The 16,000-nt window shown below is 48.2% G+C and overlaps 1 protein-coding gene across 3 annotated transcripts in view; it reads right to left on the minus strand.

Annotated features, from left to right (window-relative positions):
* SUSD2 (sushi domain containing 2) overlaps positions 1-15,795 on the minus strand; it is a 38,815-nt gene extending 23,020 nt beyond the window's left edge. The window contains exons 1-7 of one of the 3 annotated variants that reach the window (XM_084859736.1): positions 15,563-15,795; positions 10,736-11,201; positions 8,754-8,958; positions 5,645-5,796; positions 4,939-5,106; positions 4,228-4,399; positions 3,334-3,535 (exon numbers count right to left, since the gene is read on the minus strand). In XM_084859736.1, the coding sequence (XP_084715862.1) occupies positions 3,334-3,535; positions 4,228-4,399; positions 4,939-5,106; positions 5,645-5,796; positions 8,754-8,958; positions 10,736-10,805 (969 nt within the window). In that variant the 5' untranslated portion in view covers positions 10,806-11,201; positions 15,563-15,795. Of the gene's footprint in view, positions 1-3,333; positions 3,536-4,227; positions 4,400-4,938; positions 5,107-5,644; positions 5,797-8,753; positions 8,959-10,735; positions 11,202-15,562 lie in introns of those variants that run through there. The other 2 variants (XM_084859737.1, XM_084859738.1) reach the window with 2 other exon arrangements.
* Positions 15,796-16,000: the final 205 nt, after the last annotated feature.

Here is a 16,000-nt window from a genome sequence, read left to right on the forward strand (position 1 = left end):
GGAGGGCTAATGTGGTCCCTATCTTCAAAAAGGGTAAAAAAGAGGAACCTGGGAGCTACAGACCAGTCAGTCTGACATCAATCCCTGGGAAAATTCTGGAGCAGATTCCAAAGCAATCCATCTGTAAGCACCCTGAAAACAATACAGTGATTACTCAAAGCCAACATGGATTTGTCAAGAACAAAACCTGCCAGAAGAACCTGATCTCATTTTTTGATCAAGTAACCTCCCTTGTGGACTGTGGGAATGCTGCAGACATCATATACCTCGACTTCAGCAAAGCTTTCGACAAAGTGCCCCATGATATCCGGAGGAGCAAACTAGCTGAAAGTGGGCTAGATGAAACATCTCTCAGTTGGATCCACAGTTGGCTACAGAATCGGACTCAAAGAGTGCTTATCAATGGGACCTCTTCAAACTGGGGAGAGGTAATGAATGGGGTACCGCAGGGCTCAGTCCTGGGCCCAGTGCTCTTCAACATTTGTATTAATGACTTAGAGGAGGAGGTGCAGGGAATGCTGATCAGATTTGCAGATGACACAAAATTGGGCGGGATAGCCAATACTTTGGAAGACAGAAACAAAATTCAAAGTGATCTGGATAGACTGGAGCGCTGGGCAGAAAACAACAGAATGACTTTTAACAGGGATAAATGCCAAGTTCTGCATCTAGGAAAAAGAAACCAAATGCACAGTTACAAGATGGGGGATATGTGGCTCAACAACACGACAAGCGGGAAGGATCTTGGAATTGTTGTCGATCACAAGTTGAATATGAGCCAACCATGTGATGTGGCTGCAAAAAAGGCAAATGCTCTTTTGGGCTGCGTTCATAGAAGCATAGCTTCCAAATCCCGGGAAGTCCTAGTTCTCCTCTACTCAGCACTGGTTAGGCCTCATCTGGAGTACTGTGTCCAGTTCTGGGCACCACATTTTAAGCAGGATGCAGACAAACTGGAGAGGGTTCAGAGGAGGGCAACGAAGATGATCAGGGGACTGGAAATGAAGCCTTATGAAGAGAGACTGAAAGAACTGGGCATGTTTAGCCTTGAGAAGACTGAGGGAGATATGATGGTGCTCTTCAAGTCCTTGAACGGTTGTCACAGAGAGGAAGGCCAAGATCTGTTCTCGATCATCCCAGAGTGCAGGACACGGAAGAATGGGCTCAAGTGACAGGAAGCCATATTCCTGCTGAACATCAGGAAAAAGTTCCTGACTGTTAGAGCCATACAACAACGGAACCGATTACCTAGGGAGGTGGTGGGCTCTCCCACACTGGAGGCATTCAGGACGAAGCTGGACAGCCATCTGTCAGGGATGCTCTGACTTGGATTCCCACACTGAGCAGGGGGTTGGACTCGATGGCCTTGTAGGCCCCTTTCAACCCTACTATTCTATGATTCTATGAAAAGCAGACCAAATATCCAAATAAGTATCCATTTGAAGGTGGCTGCTATGTCACCCATCCAAATGTTGAAGGTGTTCTAAGGTCCTCAATCCACTACATTATAGGTGAGTGTATATCCTCTCAAGGGGGCCGCGGTGGCTTAGTGGTTAAGACGCTGAACTGCAGACTGGAAGGTCGGCAGGTCAGCAGTTCGAGACCCGAGTGCTGCGTGACGGAGTGAGCTCCCGTCTTCAGTCCCAGCTTCTGCCAACCTAGCAGTTCGAAAGCAAGAAATTGCAAGTAGATAAATAGGTACCGCCTCGGCAGGAAAGGTAGCAGCATTCCGTGCACCTCGGTGTTCCACATGACCATGGAAGCGTCTTCGGACAGCGCTGGCTCTTCGGCTTAGAAACGGGGATGAGCACCGCACCCTAGAGTCGGACACGACTGGTTGGGGACACCTTCACCTTTTTATATCCTTTCAAAGTTGTAATGTCAGTCTTTTGGCTGTTAAAAGGGTGCAGAGAATCCATTTACACTGCCTTCTTTGTTAATTTCCAAGAAGCAGGTCAATAATTTAAAAGAGCGTGTACATCAGTGTTCCAGTACAAAATTTATGTGTTCTCAAAAGCTGAATTAGACAACCCCTTATTAAAGAGACATTGTGGTGTCCAGTAGGCACAAAACAAAAGGCTTTGCTGAATAAGACACAGCCTAAGATCCACAGACGTGACAGACGCCAAAGCAGTGATCCACTGATTAGGAATGTTGTGCTGCTGCCCATAGCAGCTTCTCAAATTCCCAAATCTGCCCATTGGCCCAAAATGTTGGGACTCCTGGGCTAGAGGGACAAATACTCTGACCTGGTCTAAAGCAGCTTCCAATGTTCCTATAATTGCAAAGGGCTGCCTGTGTGTGTCTGTGTGTCTTTCTTGCCAATGACTGTCCTTGAGCTCTGTTCCTAATCTGTTGTGACTTCCTTGCTCTGTGGTTGTCACATTCTTTGTGGGTTAAACAGAAATGAAAGAGTTAGACCACAGGCTGGATCCAGATTTAGTCATACTTAGAGTAGACCCACTGAAGTCAATGGGACCTGACTAACATATGACCCACTGAGTTCATTGGGTCGACGCCAAGTATGACTAAATCTGGATCCAAGCCCATGGCTTTCATCACTCCATGGCAAGGCAGAACTATACCTTTCAAGGCAATCACCAGGACCTCTGCCCTACATTTGCCCCCCAGTGCTAATGCTGGGAGGGGGCTATCCGGGGACATCTTCCAGACTGTCTGGAGAAGGGAATCAGCATGGAAATGGTTTGCTTAGCCCTTCCTTTTCCACTGATTCTCTTGGGCAAATATTTCCCCGGATGCTTTAGTCTGTTTTTCCTCCAGCCAGGCTCCAAGACTGGAAGTATGCCCAGCCTGGGGAGGGAACATCTGAGGGATGGGGATTTACAGGGGAGAATTAGCAGGCCCAGAAACACTTAAGAGCCCCCTCACCCACTGATCTTCCCTGACAGATGCCCCCTTTGTGTTACGTTCACAAACACAGATTTGGGACCATGCGCTTGCTGAGAGTGATGTTGCTTGTCTGAGGGCAGAACCACACACTGGAGAAGAGCCTCCCCCTGCCCACCCCAGCCTCCTCCCCCCCCCGCAGGTCGCCATTGCAGCCAGGACCCTGATTTTGTTCCCCTGGAGGTATGCGAATGCTGCATTGAAGCGGGAGAGAGAGAGAGAGAGAGAGAGAGAGAGAGAGCACATCCACCTAGGTGCCCTGCTTTAACCTGGAGCCATTCGAGAAGCCCCTGAAAACACCAGGTTCAGGACCCTGAGAGGGTTCCTGTTCTTCTCCTCCAGTCAGCATCAGTTGAGGTTTTTATGCCCCCAGTAATGAACACCCCTCCGCTGAGAGCATCTTCAGACTAGACACACGAGACCTACGTGGAATCGGCCCATGTCTGCGCGGGCTTGTGCCAAAGTGCAGGGGCAATCCACAGTCTCCTCCAGGAAATCGGGCAGGCCCCTCTCTTTGAGGTCCCATTGCTGACACTTGGCTGTCGCCCATGTAGAGGAATCCTTCCGGAAGGCATCTTCCAAATGCCAGGCCAGCGCATGCTCTGTGCTCCAGATGGATGCCGCATTGCTGGTAGAGGGAAGCAGAACAGAAATGGAAATTGCTGTGTGTAACGCAGGGAAGAAGGTCTGATGTGTGCATGGGTGTGTGATACACATTAACCACCTGATGCTGCAAGGTCAACAGCTGCTTCTGCTGGTTCAGGCTACGTTGGCAGGAGCACCCTTTTCAGGACGCAAGGGGCTTCTCTACCAAAGCTGGAGGGGGGCTTCCTCCAGGGAGGAGTCAAACTGGAAATTACAGCCCCTTTCAGTCAATTGCAAACCGAAGCAAAACAGAGGGCTGAAGGCTCATCAAAGTGGAGTAAGATCAGATGGAAGGAAACTTAGTTATTGGCACGAAGAGTTACTGGGCAATAGGATCGTTCCATGACCGTCTCAGCTGGACCAGCTGCTGGAGGGGCAGCTAAGACCCAAGTGGGCTTCTGAGAAAGCAGAACATGGGTGCCATGAGAAGCCTATTTTTTTTATTTATTTCATTTCACTTCTATACCGCCCAATAGCTGAAGCTTTCTGGAACGTGCCTATGGAACGTGCCTGCCTGCAGCCTTCCCCTTGTGCTCATTCCTGTCCTGCCAGCATTGGTAAGACCTTGAGGAGGACCTCACCATACTGGACACGCCATACTAGACATGTTGCTGTGCTAACCTAGCAGGAGGAAGGGTCCAAAGCACTCGGGCATCCTGGAGCTGAAGCACTCACCTCTGACCATCAGAAGACACATTGGAAGAAATCCTCAGAGCCCCCAGTTCCCAGGCACTGTTCAGGGCGGAGGGCGCCGGCAGGAAAGTCCACTCCCCTGTGTTGGGGTGGTTTCTCCTCAGGGTATAAAGGTACTTCCATTCAGCGGCCCAGTGGCTGGAGTAAGGCCTGCCTGTGCAGGGGAGAGTGTGTGCGTGGGGGGGGAGGGGCTCAGACACCACAAGCCACACGTGGACTGAGCAGCCCTGCCCTGATGTGGCACATGGAGATCTAGCCGCTGCTGCCTGCAGAACAGCCTCTCCTGGAGCAGACAGGGGCCGTCTAGCCCCGCATTCCCAAGGTGGCCAGACCTGCCCCCCAGGAGGCTCCCGAGCAGGAAACAAAGGCAGCAGCCCCCCCTCCCTGGCTGTTTGTCAGACTATCCTGCCAGCAGAGTCGGAGCGCTCCGATGGGGAAGCCTCCGATGCTCCCCGAGTCCCTGCCAGGCTTGTGAGGGGGAGCAGCGTTCTCCGCCCTCCCTTCCTGTTTCAGGGTGCGTGTGTGCGGCCTCTTTCCCCCTCCCCTTGCAAGCCATTCGCGCCAGCGCCAGGGCCGCCACAGGTCTCTCCGCGCCCCTGCTGAGGGTGTGGTGTGACTGGGAATGAAAGCCGCCACCCGCCCACCTGCTCCGCTGCACTGTGCGCCCTGCCCGCAGCTGTGGCATGGGCTTACCCATTTCGTTATAGCCCCAGACTTCAATGTTGACGTGGCTGGCTTGGAGCATCTGCCGGTTCCACGTGATGGTCAGGCTTCCTCCAGTCCCAGGAGTGCCATAGTATTGCCACTTCGTTTCGTTCACTAATGTGCTTTTTTCCAAAGGGGACACTTTGCTATGATGAACTACATTACAGAACAAACGATGGTGACTGGTTGCTCATTTGCTTTATATGGCTCCTAAATAAATATGTGCAGCTAGTTGTGAGCTCCCACTAGTTGAACAACTGATCGTGGCCTGCAAACAAGCAGTTTTCGGAAAGGAGGGACATAGCCAGCCCCTGGAGAAGCCGCCCCTGCCCCCCACCCCTCACGCTGAGGAGCAGCATTGGGAGGAAAATGTCTTTGTGTGCACAGAAGGGATGGAGCCCCCCACACTTTGGAAATGGCAAAGCCAGGGAAAGGCTTGCTGGGTGGTGCTTTCTGCCCCACCCAATCCTGGCCTTCCACACTGCAGGGTGGAGCCGTTTCATTCAGGGCCTCGTGTCGCTTAAGAGCAGAGTGGGATGCCCCCGGGGCACTTGAAACGAGGACCGTTGCTTTGGGGAGCCCTGCTCTGCCCCTCAAGGAAATCGGTGAGACCAAGAGGTGTGTGGAGAGTCCTGCTTCTAGGGGAGAACGCATAACATGCACATTAGAGCAAGAATAGCAGATAATAGGTCACCTGACACCCATGTGCCTGACCAGGGAAATGTCCGGCCACCGTCACTAGACACTTCCAGGCTCACGATGCCAATCTGATAGAGCAAGGGGGATACGCAGTGAACACGTCCATCTTCAGCAACATAACCACTGGTCTCAACTGCCTGTGCAAACCTGCCAATATTAAGAACAAACCACACCGCAGCTAAAAGGAGCAACCAGCAGTCCCAACAGATAACTGCCTTCCCAATAGCCTTTGTGTCCCCCACCCCCATTTCCCACTCCCTTTCCCTCCCTTTCTGCGGCTGAAGGGTTTTGCTTCGCCTCCACTGGCTCAAACCCATGATACAATGGGAAAGTGGAAATTTAAAAATCCAGAATGGCTGCCAAAATCACCACATCTGAATTAAAATGGAAATATGTGTCTTATTTTATAGGCAGAACAACAATGAAAGGTTTACCACTATGGAAATAGCATCTGATATGACCTTAAAACAACACTTTACAGCTTCCAGCATCTCATATGACCTTAAAACAACACTTGAGAAGAGAAGACTGAGGGGAGATATGATTTGTTGTTCAGTTGTTCACTCGTGTCCGACTCTTCGTGACCCCATGGACCATAGCACGCCAGGCCTTCCTGTCCTGCGCTGTCTCCCGGAGCGTGCTCAAGTTCATGTTCATTGCATCGGTGATGCTATCTAGCCATCTCATCCTCTGCCGTCCCCTTCTCCTTTTGCCTTCAGTCTTTCCCAGCATCAGGGTCTTTTTCAGAGAGTTTTCTCTTCGCATTAGGTGGCCAAAATATTTGAACTTCAGCTTCAGTATCTGTCCTTCCAATGAGCACTCAGGGTTGATTTCCTTTAGGATGGACTGATTTGACCTCCTTGCAGTCCAGGGGACTCGTAAGAGTCTTCTCCAGCACCAGCGCTCTTCAAGTACTTGAAAGGTTGTCAGAGAGAGGAAGGCCAGGATCTCTTCTTGATCATCCCAGAGTGCAGGACACGGAAGAATGGGCTCAAGTGACAGGAAGCCAGATTCCAGCTGAACATCAGGAAAAACTTCCTGACTGTTAGAGCAATATGACAATGGAACCAATTCCCTAGGGAGGTGGTGGACTCTCCCACACTGGAGGTGTTCAAGAGGAGGCTGGACAGCTCTGATTTGGGTTCCTGCGTTGAGCAGGGGGTTGGACTCGATGGCCTTGTAGGCCCCTTCCAACCCTACTATTCTATGATGCTATGATTCTATGTGAGGATCAGCTGCACAGTGCGTGGAAGTCAGTGGGACTTCAGTTAGTCATGACTATCTTAAGTCCCATTTATTTCAATGGGTCTAACTCAGAGGGCTCTAGTAAAAAGCACAACAGGTCCTGCAAGCCCACCTGTGTTTTTAAAAATGTGTATTTTACAGCCCCCTCAACGGTTTAAAATATAAAAATAGAAAAGAATAAGGAACTGATGTTGTGTGCCCCAAATTAAGCTTTGGCAACCCAAAATCATACAGCCACGCATCCGGGAGAGTGCCCCCTCTCCAGTAGCGCTGAATCCTGTGGATGATTCCATAACCAGCGCTGTGGTTTTAATGTTCTATATATTTTAAATTGTTTTATTGTGTGTTGTTTGGTTTTAATTTTTGTGAACCGCCCAGAGAGCTTCGGCTATTGGGCGGTATAGAAATGAAACAAATAAATAAATAAATAAATATCCTGTCTGGCCCAAACCTTTCTGTACGTATAGCACACTCAAGTATGGTGGACCAAGGCAAAAACAGTTAAAATATGTAGAAAGAAATAAGGAACTGGAGCTCTGTACCCCAAGTAAAGTTTTGGGCCACCCCAAATCATACACGATTTGATGTGCACAGCAACACGCCATGCGCAACACTGCGACAACCGGGCCGGAGACGACCACTTGGAATCCGTCTGTGAGGGAGACGATGATGACAATGACTTTAATGATCCGTTAAAACGTTGGGGAAATCATTGTGCTTCAGCTTTGCTGTTTCTGTGGATTTGTGAATGCTGATATGACGCTGACATAATGCAAAATATTGTAATGGAATCAAGTTCCCTTTCAATTTCATCTCCCTGACACGTATTTCACCTAGAGTATGTTGCATATGTCAATTTGTTTCGTCACCTTGTGCTCAGATTGGAGCATAATGTATTTCTGGCTTCTTCTTCTTTTACACAATAAAGGTTTTCTTTTCAGTAAAATCTATTCATTACCAGCAGACATCATGGTTAATAGTTTTACTAGGGTCAAAGACTATTTTAAAAAAAACAGTGCCCCGCTGAATCTCTCAAGATGGTACCAACCACTCCATTTAAAGACCCGTGTATTTGGAATGGACTATGCTGACAAATGTCTGTGTGTGAGAGAGAGTATCAGCATCAGCCATGGGGAGGTATGGAAATGTAAATAGTAGTAGTAGTAGTTGTAGTAGTTATATAATAATAATAATAATAATAATAATAATAATAATAATAATAATAATAATAATAATAATAATAATAGTAGTACGCTGGGAATGTTATCTCAATAGAATTGTGACCAGCTGTTGCTCAGTGTCAGCCAACAGGCTAAATGGGGAAAATCTTGGTGTATAATACGCTAAATATAGACCATACCTCAGCCTCTTATGAACAATTTTATCCATAAGTGAAATCTAATAAACAGGATTTTTCCATACCTGACTTACAGATTTTTGCACTGCATGTTCTCAGTGATGCTCCCCAAAATTATTTCAATATATTACGGATTTTTTCCCAGCCACTTTGAGCCCTTTTGGGCCCTAACTGGGCAAAAGGTGACAAACTTACAGTCCCAAACAAGTATTATGTATATCTGGCTATTTTAAAAAAAATACAATTAGGGTCTTCTTTCAGTGAAAGCTACTTATTACAGATGACATTGTAGCTAATAATTTTACAAGAGTCACCAGCTATGAACAAAAGGCTATCTCACGAATCCACTCCAGATGGGACTGGCCAACCCTTCTGGCCCATGGACTATGAAGCATCGTTTATGACCACACTGAAGAGCAGCTGCTGCCAACGATGCACATATTTTGGGGAAGGCGTTACGCTTCCCCACGTGGCTCCGTAAAGCTCAATGAGCTCTGCTCACCTGCACTTCACAGAAGAATGGGTGTTGAAGGTCACATTTAGAAGCGTAAAATCTTTTCCACCAAGCAGCGTTCCTGAGTAGGGAGAGACATTCAGGCAAAATTCCCAAAAATCTGGGCAGCAAGTTCCCAGGGACTCACAAGTCGGTTGGCACGAGCAGCTGGGCTGAGATGTCCCACAGTGACCAGAGCAAGAGTTTTGAGCTCCTAGTTAGAAAGTGGAAATTAAAACAGCAAAAGCCGGATAAAGCGTTGCCTCCTTCAGTACCAGAGTAACCAGACCCAGGGACATGTGTAGGGGTGTGCGTTGCTGGGGGAGCATCTTCCTTCTCCTGCCAGCTCTGTGACAAGTTGGTGCACAGAATTGACATATTCCAGTTCCAGTTAGCCCAGTTTCCTCTACCACGCATAAATGTGGGACGTTTCCTGAAATATTCTTCAAGAAGCTTCTCACAACCCTCACTTTTCCAGGAAATGTCTCTGTGTTGCTTGTACCCTTTGAAGAAGACACTGAACTGGAATAGGACACCCCTTTTCAGCATTTTTACAAGGGGAGGGGTGACACTTCTGTGACAGCACCTAGCATTTGGCTAACCTTCCCAGCAGAAAGGGTGAGGGCCTGAGTGAGTCCACTGTCAGCTTGGAGTGACCTTTACTCCCAGGGGAGCCACAGCAGTGGCTGCCCCAAATCCAGTTCCCTTCTGGGAACAGGAGAAGAATTAGAAAAGGAACTCCACCTCCATGAAGAAGGATGTCCCAAAAGCTGAGCAGCTCATCAGATCATCCTCTCCGCTTAATCAGCAACATTGGAGTTACATGGAGTGAAAAGTCAATGTAGTAAAAAACAGCAGTTACACTGGATAGGAATGAGCTGTGGATCACACGGTATGAAGTAAAACAGAAAGTTCTGCTAGAGGTACAAAGTGCCAGTCACCTGCACGTGACCCACAAAGCGCCCAGTCCCTCCAGCGCCTGCCTACACAAGATTAAAGACATGAGATTGTCTTCAGAATTTCGATCTTTCCAAGCTGAGGCCTTGCAGGTTTCCCCATCCCTTATGGACTGTTCCATGATGTGGTCTCTTTGTTCCGTTTGTGATGAGTTCTGTCACCATTCACTCAGTCTGTCCTTCCCCCTCCCCAGACACTCCTGCCTCAAGAAGCCCCCGTATAGTCCATTCCCCAGGTATGAGAAGAGGGTCACTTTGTTCCATTCATCACTTGGCTGGCTGGAGAAATATTTCTGATTGGGGACCAGTTGAACCCTGGCCTACTGTATCGCTGGGGTGATTTCCTGGCTTAAGACTGAGTGGTTATTGTGGCATCCATCCTGCCTCTTGCCGCTGCTCTCCCCAGAGTCTTTGCCCCTGTGTGGAGAGCTGGGTCAAGCTGTGCACTTCTGCCACCCACTTCCCCTCCAAGCCCCCTGCGCCCCACAAGGGCTCTGGGGAAGGGCCTGTGCACATCTCCTGCCCAATGAATCCACTGCAATCTGATCACACTAGGACTTGAGCCTCAGGACCTCCCTGGCTGGCTGGCAACTCCCCTGAACCTGCACTAGAGAGCACCGAAGAACCATGCCAAAGGCAAGAGCAGCAGACAGCTCCCTTCCTGCTGTGAGGGGCTCTGTGGCCGGCTGTTCAGACAAACGTGTGAGTCTCTCCCTCCCTCTTCGACCTGGAGACAGGCATGGCCAGGATGAGAGGAACAGAGAAAACCACAAGGAAGCCAGAAGACAGGCAATGGCGGGGGTGTCAAGGATGTGCTTGAGCATGTACTGTGGCTTCTTTCATCCTGTTGAACACGAACAGCATCAGGATCTTTCTACATATTCAAATCATTTTACTGTGGTCATTGGACCATAATAAAGAGTGATTGATATTCAAATCATTCAATTTGTAATTTAATCATCTGGGATGGGTTATCCAATGAAGGCCTCCTATTAGATATTCCCTTTCAAAGAGTGGATATAAAATTGTACCTACCTGCTTTCAGCCAAACAGTCATGTAGAAAAGAATGAAGGTGAAGGCACCGCTGGGGCAACAGAGTTTCATTCTTCATCCAGGAACTGATCTTTCCCTCAGGTTGCTCTCCAGAGAGGAGAGAATCTTTGTAGAGCTGCCCAGGAAGGAGAAGAGATCCTTGGACTCGTTGCTCAACGGTTCCTTAGGAAGTGCTGACAAGAAAGAGGAGCGGCAGGTCACATTCTTTTATACTGCCAGCAGCAGGAACGCCTCTCTCCTTCTTGCTCAGATGTAAACAGCAGACCTGCGTAGGGCCAAGGCAACACTGTGGCATGGCATGCTGTGATGGCGACATGCGGCGGCGGGGGGCAGGCGGAGCTTTACTCCCCTTCTTTTGCTCCTCACCGGGAGGGATTTGTCCTGGCTGGCACTTGGACGCTGGAGCACTGATTGCCATCTTTGTTTGGTTTTACTTCACTTCAATAACTAGGATAACAAGTATAACAAAGGACAAGTGTACAAATAGCAAGTATAACATACACCAAGTAATCGTGATTCTAAGACTGGGGTGGGCAAGTAGCCACCAAGATGCTTTGGCCAACCATGCCCATCAGCCCTGGCCAGCGCAGCCAGCAGCAAGGCCCTCCCTCCCAACAGGCTCTGCCGGCGGGGCTGATGGGAGTGGTCTGCCAAACAGCTGGAGGGCCGCCACTTGTCCACCCTTGTTCTGAAAAGCAAAATTGCTTCATAGGTGAATGTCTGCTCCACAAAGGAGAAACAGACAATGAAAACAAGACTTGAAAACAAGACTTGAAAACGGGGGGAAACAAACACATTTAAACACAGAAATGGAAAATTCGGCATCATGATATGCACAAGAACAGCCTTCCATGGAGGGACTGGAAACCATCCACTGCACCTCTTCTCTTATTTCCCATGCAGAAGTCCATAAATGCCCAACTTTTTGTCCTGGGGTTGCTGCATGACTAACCTCTCCCCACCCCAACACAACATGTGTAAAAGCAGGGATCTTATTCTTTAGCACTCTGTGCCAGGCTTCTCTAAGCCTCCTTAACCCTCCTCCTTATTTTTCCAGTTCTTTGCCACACTCACAGCCATTCTTGCAACACTCCCGCGCCCCCAAGATATGGGCATTTCCCCCTATATCTATATATAGATAAATGGAAGAGATGCCTCTGTGGGTTGGTAATTCATCAGTTATTATGGGACAGAAGAGAACATCCGGTGCCACACACACATATATACCCCTAATTCTTTTTAACATCGCCAGGAGAATTTTTTAGCAAACAGATTTCTGGATTCATTAGCATACCAACTCCACTTCCTACAATCTCTGTAACAGTAGACAAAAGTTAATTCTGTTGAAAATATTAATCATGTTTATGATTAAACATTTTTAGCCACCCCTCCTCCAAGGAGCTCTGGGTGGCATCCATGGTTCTCCTCTCCATTTTATCCTCACAACAACAACCTTGCGAAGTGGATTAAGCTGAGAGCTGGTAATGGGCCAAAGTTACCCAGTGAGCTTCATGGCTGAGTGTGGGGCATCTGAATCAGGGCCTCCAAGTCCAGCAGTCTACCCAGGATCTCACTACCTGGGACAAGCATCCCAGAACTGAGGCAGCACCACCAAAAATATGAATATCCTTCTGTTCTGACAATTAACTTGCATTGGTACCATTTTGATCCACCATTGACTCATAGCTGTTATCACCCCTGCACAATATTAGGCACAGCCAAACCTCCCCTCTTAATTTTCTGTGGCACTTAATTATTGTTGTCTTATTGTTCCAAAATGTAGCATTGGCCCAAGACTTTATTTATTTATTTATTTACGATATTTATATACCACTCCACATCAGAAGATTTTGGAGCGGTGAACAACACGGTAAAAGAATAAAGCAGCAGGTTAAAAGAGTTAAAACATTTTTTAAAAAGACAAACCCCAACAAAGTGGAATTTAACAAACCATGGCTGGTCATGCAAGGAAGGCCTCTTGAAATAGCGTCTTCAGGAGGCGCCGGAAGGAAGACAATGTTGGCGCCTGCCTGACCTCCAAGGGCAGGGAGGTCCACAGGAAAGGGGCCACCACACTGAAGGCTCTTATCCTGGTGGACTCCAACTGGGCCATGGGTCCATGCGGAGCCACCAGGAACATGCCCTCTGATGACCCCAGCGACCTGGCAGGTTGGTTATGCTGCTTGCAGCACAGTCCACTTAGGGCCAACACTTCAAAAATGTTGTTGCACCATCCAGATACTACTTTCTGCCTTCATCTCTCCCAACCCCAGCACTGCCTAAAACAGCTCACATAACCCTGCTGAATGACAAAGCTGGAACAGTGAAAATGAAGTAACTGATCAGGAGCAGAATTATTGTCAGTTTTAAGGAATATAGGAACCTGCCTTATACTGGGTCAGACCCTTGGCCCATCAGTGTCATGCCCTACTGGAGGGGTCCTGGAGCTAGAGCTCCCAGAGATGGATGATGCCATGGAGCTACCCCTGTCAGGAGGCTGCGCCCCCACCTTCCCGATCATCTGCTCCCATCAGTCTCCCACACTGGAGGCCTTCAAGACGAGGCTGGACAGCCATTTGTCAGGGATGCTCTGATTTGGATTCCCACACTGAGCAGGGGGTTGGACTCGATGGCCTTGTAGGCCCCTTCCAACCCTACTATTCTATGATTCTATGATTCTATGATTGTTAGTACATGCCCTGGTCTCCTCTCATCTAGACTACTGTAATGCGCTCTATGTGGCGTACCCTTGAAGACGGTTCGGAAGCTGCAGCTGGTGCAGAACGCGGCGGCTCACCTGATTAAAAGCAGCCGCTGGCGTGACCACATCACTCCGGTGCTGAAGGAGTTTCACTGGTTACCAGTTGTTTTCTGGGCCAAATTCAAGGTATTGGTTTTGACTTATAAAACCCTATATGGTTCCGGCCCAGCCTATCTCAAGAAGTGCCTTCAGCAGCATCAGACAGGCCGCTCAACAAGATCAGCCTCGGATGGCCTTCTCTCTGTCCCATCAGCCAGGACAGCTAGACTGGTGGGGACGAGGGAGAGGGCCTTCTCTGCGGTGGCCCCCACTCAGTGGAACTCCCTCCCTAGGGAACTCTGCCATGCCCCTTCTTTAATGAGCTTCCGCCACACATTAAAAATGTGGTTGTTTAGGCAGGCTTTTCGGGTGGGTTAGGGTATTTTTAGAAATATGATGTTTTAATGTAAAATTTTATTGTTTTAAACTGTTTGTATTGCTGTACGTCGCCCAGAGTGGCTGGGTGACTGTCCAGATGGGCAATTAAGAAAATAAATAAATGGGGCAGTATTGCAGGGAGGTAATTCATGGGAATGTTGGCCACAGCTAACCTTAGGATCTCTATAGCCTACAGTGTGGTTTCCTGGGATTTCTTTTTTTTTGCTCCTCCCATCCTTCCCCCACCTTCTTTCTCTGACTTCCACCATTGCTGGGAGCACACTTGTGTTTGCTCTCTTGCTCCTGCTTGTGTAATGGCGCTCAAAACTGACTGAACAATCTCCTTTTGAAACCCTATGCTGTACTTGCATCCTACATGCAGTAGTATTGTGAGTAAACTATTTAACCTTTTCTTCACTAAAGAAGAGTGTGGTCTCCTTTTTATTTTAAGATAACCTTGTGCGTAGGTGCGACTGGTAAATGCTCGTTCTCTTTTGCCTTTTTGTTTTTTCTCTCTGTGAATTGCCTTCCTAAGAGGAGGCATCATCACTAAATAATCCCATCACCAATCAGGGCATTTTTAAAGAAATTGTTACCGGGTGTTCATTTTTTCTTTCAAATGGCTTGCATGCAGAAGCCTCGCTACCATGTACAAACCCTAACATTTGGCTTAAGGTGAAGGTGGCTAAAACTAAATACAGGAGGGAATACAGCCTTGAAAATGCACTTACACAGGTTAGCAAAATTCTTACTAGCCTGCCCACCCACCAGGAAAGACATGAATTAAAAAGCAAACCCTTCATTATCATCACCTCTAAAACGCTAATTTCAGAACTTAGAACAACGTGTTAAAAACACAACTATTCTGGTATTACAAAAATATATAGTTGGGGATTATTGTTATTTTTGTTTTGCAGTAACTTAAAGAAGGTATTTTAAAAAACTGCATAGTACGCAAAAATAACACAAAACACTAAATCCTCTAATGCCAGCATTTTAAGATCACAGAAAAATTATTGTAGGATTAGTCAGGACTGAAAATAAAATATTTGTTATTTCATTTTTATATTTTGTAGTAAAAGAGCAATGCCTTACCTTTCTGCAAAGAACATTTTCTCTCTCCCCACCCCACCCACAGCCCCCAACATCTTTTTAGAAAATCAAGGATTTGCAGCTGAAGCTGCACATACACACACACACAGGCACACATACTGTATATCATTCTTCTCAAAACATGTATGGGTTTAATTTGTGCCAGATTTCGGTCCTGGGGCAAGGTGATTTCAATACCAAACTGAGTCACTAATTTAAACAAAAATCCCTCTGGACCCTCCAAGCATATTCGGAGGGCAGGCCTTCCCCCGCCCCCAAGTAAATAGTCATAGACATTAGATCAAGTTACACAGCGGGATTCCCAGGGCAGACGGCATGGTCTTCAGCCAGCTTTAAACTTTTGAGCCCTAAGCCTTTTCTTGGGAATTAAGGCCTGGCTTCTGAGCATATGCAGAATTCCCTTCCCATAGCACAGAAAGTGACCCTGACAAAAAAGGAAAAAGCAACAACACAAGGGATGGGGTGGGATGGAATCACTTTTTTTCTGGCCCCCCTTTCACACATCAGAGGTACTCACGCCTTAGTCAAGCCATACCGCACACCTTGACGCCCGACCCGGGGACCAGCGCCGCCGCGAGAGTTGCGAGCCCATCTGCTGCCTGCCGCCCAACCAGCGGGTCACGTCTCCTGTCCCCCGAGCGCCCCCTCGTGGCTGGAATAGGGCGCTAGTGGCCATGGCGTTGTACAAAGGGGGCGGGGGTCGCCGCTTGGGCTACAAGAGGCCTGGCCAGCTTCCCCGCTGGCTCCTCTGGCCCCCTCCCCCGTACAAACATCCCCTTCCGCCCAAGGATCCACGAGCGGCCGTAGCTTGTAAGGTTCCAAGGGCACTCTGCAGCTAAAGAACGATATTGACAACCCGAAGCATTCACATTTGAGTGACTTGGACAAGAAGAAGGAAGAAAAAAAAACGGCAGAAAGATGTTTAAGAAACAATTCGGCAGAGAATGACCTTATT

Source organism: Heloderma suspectum, chromosome 5 (assembly GCF_057233095.1).
Source record: "Heloderma suspectum isolate Gila_16-S chromosome 5, 16-S_ref, whole genome shotgun sequence".
In the NCBI taxonomy this organism is placed as follows: Eukaryota; Metazoa; Chordata; class Lepidosauria; order Squamata; family Helodermatidae; genus Heloderma; species Heloderma suspectum.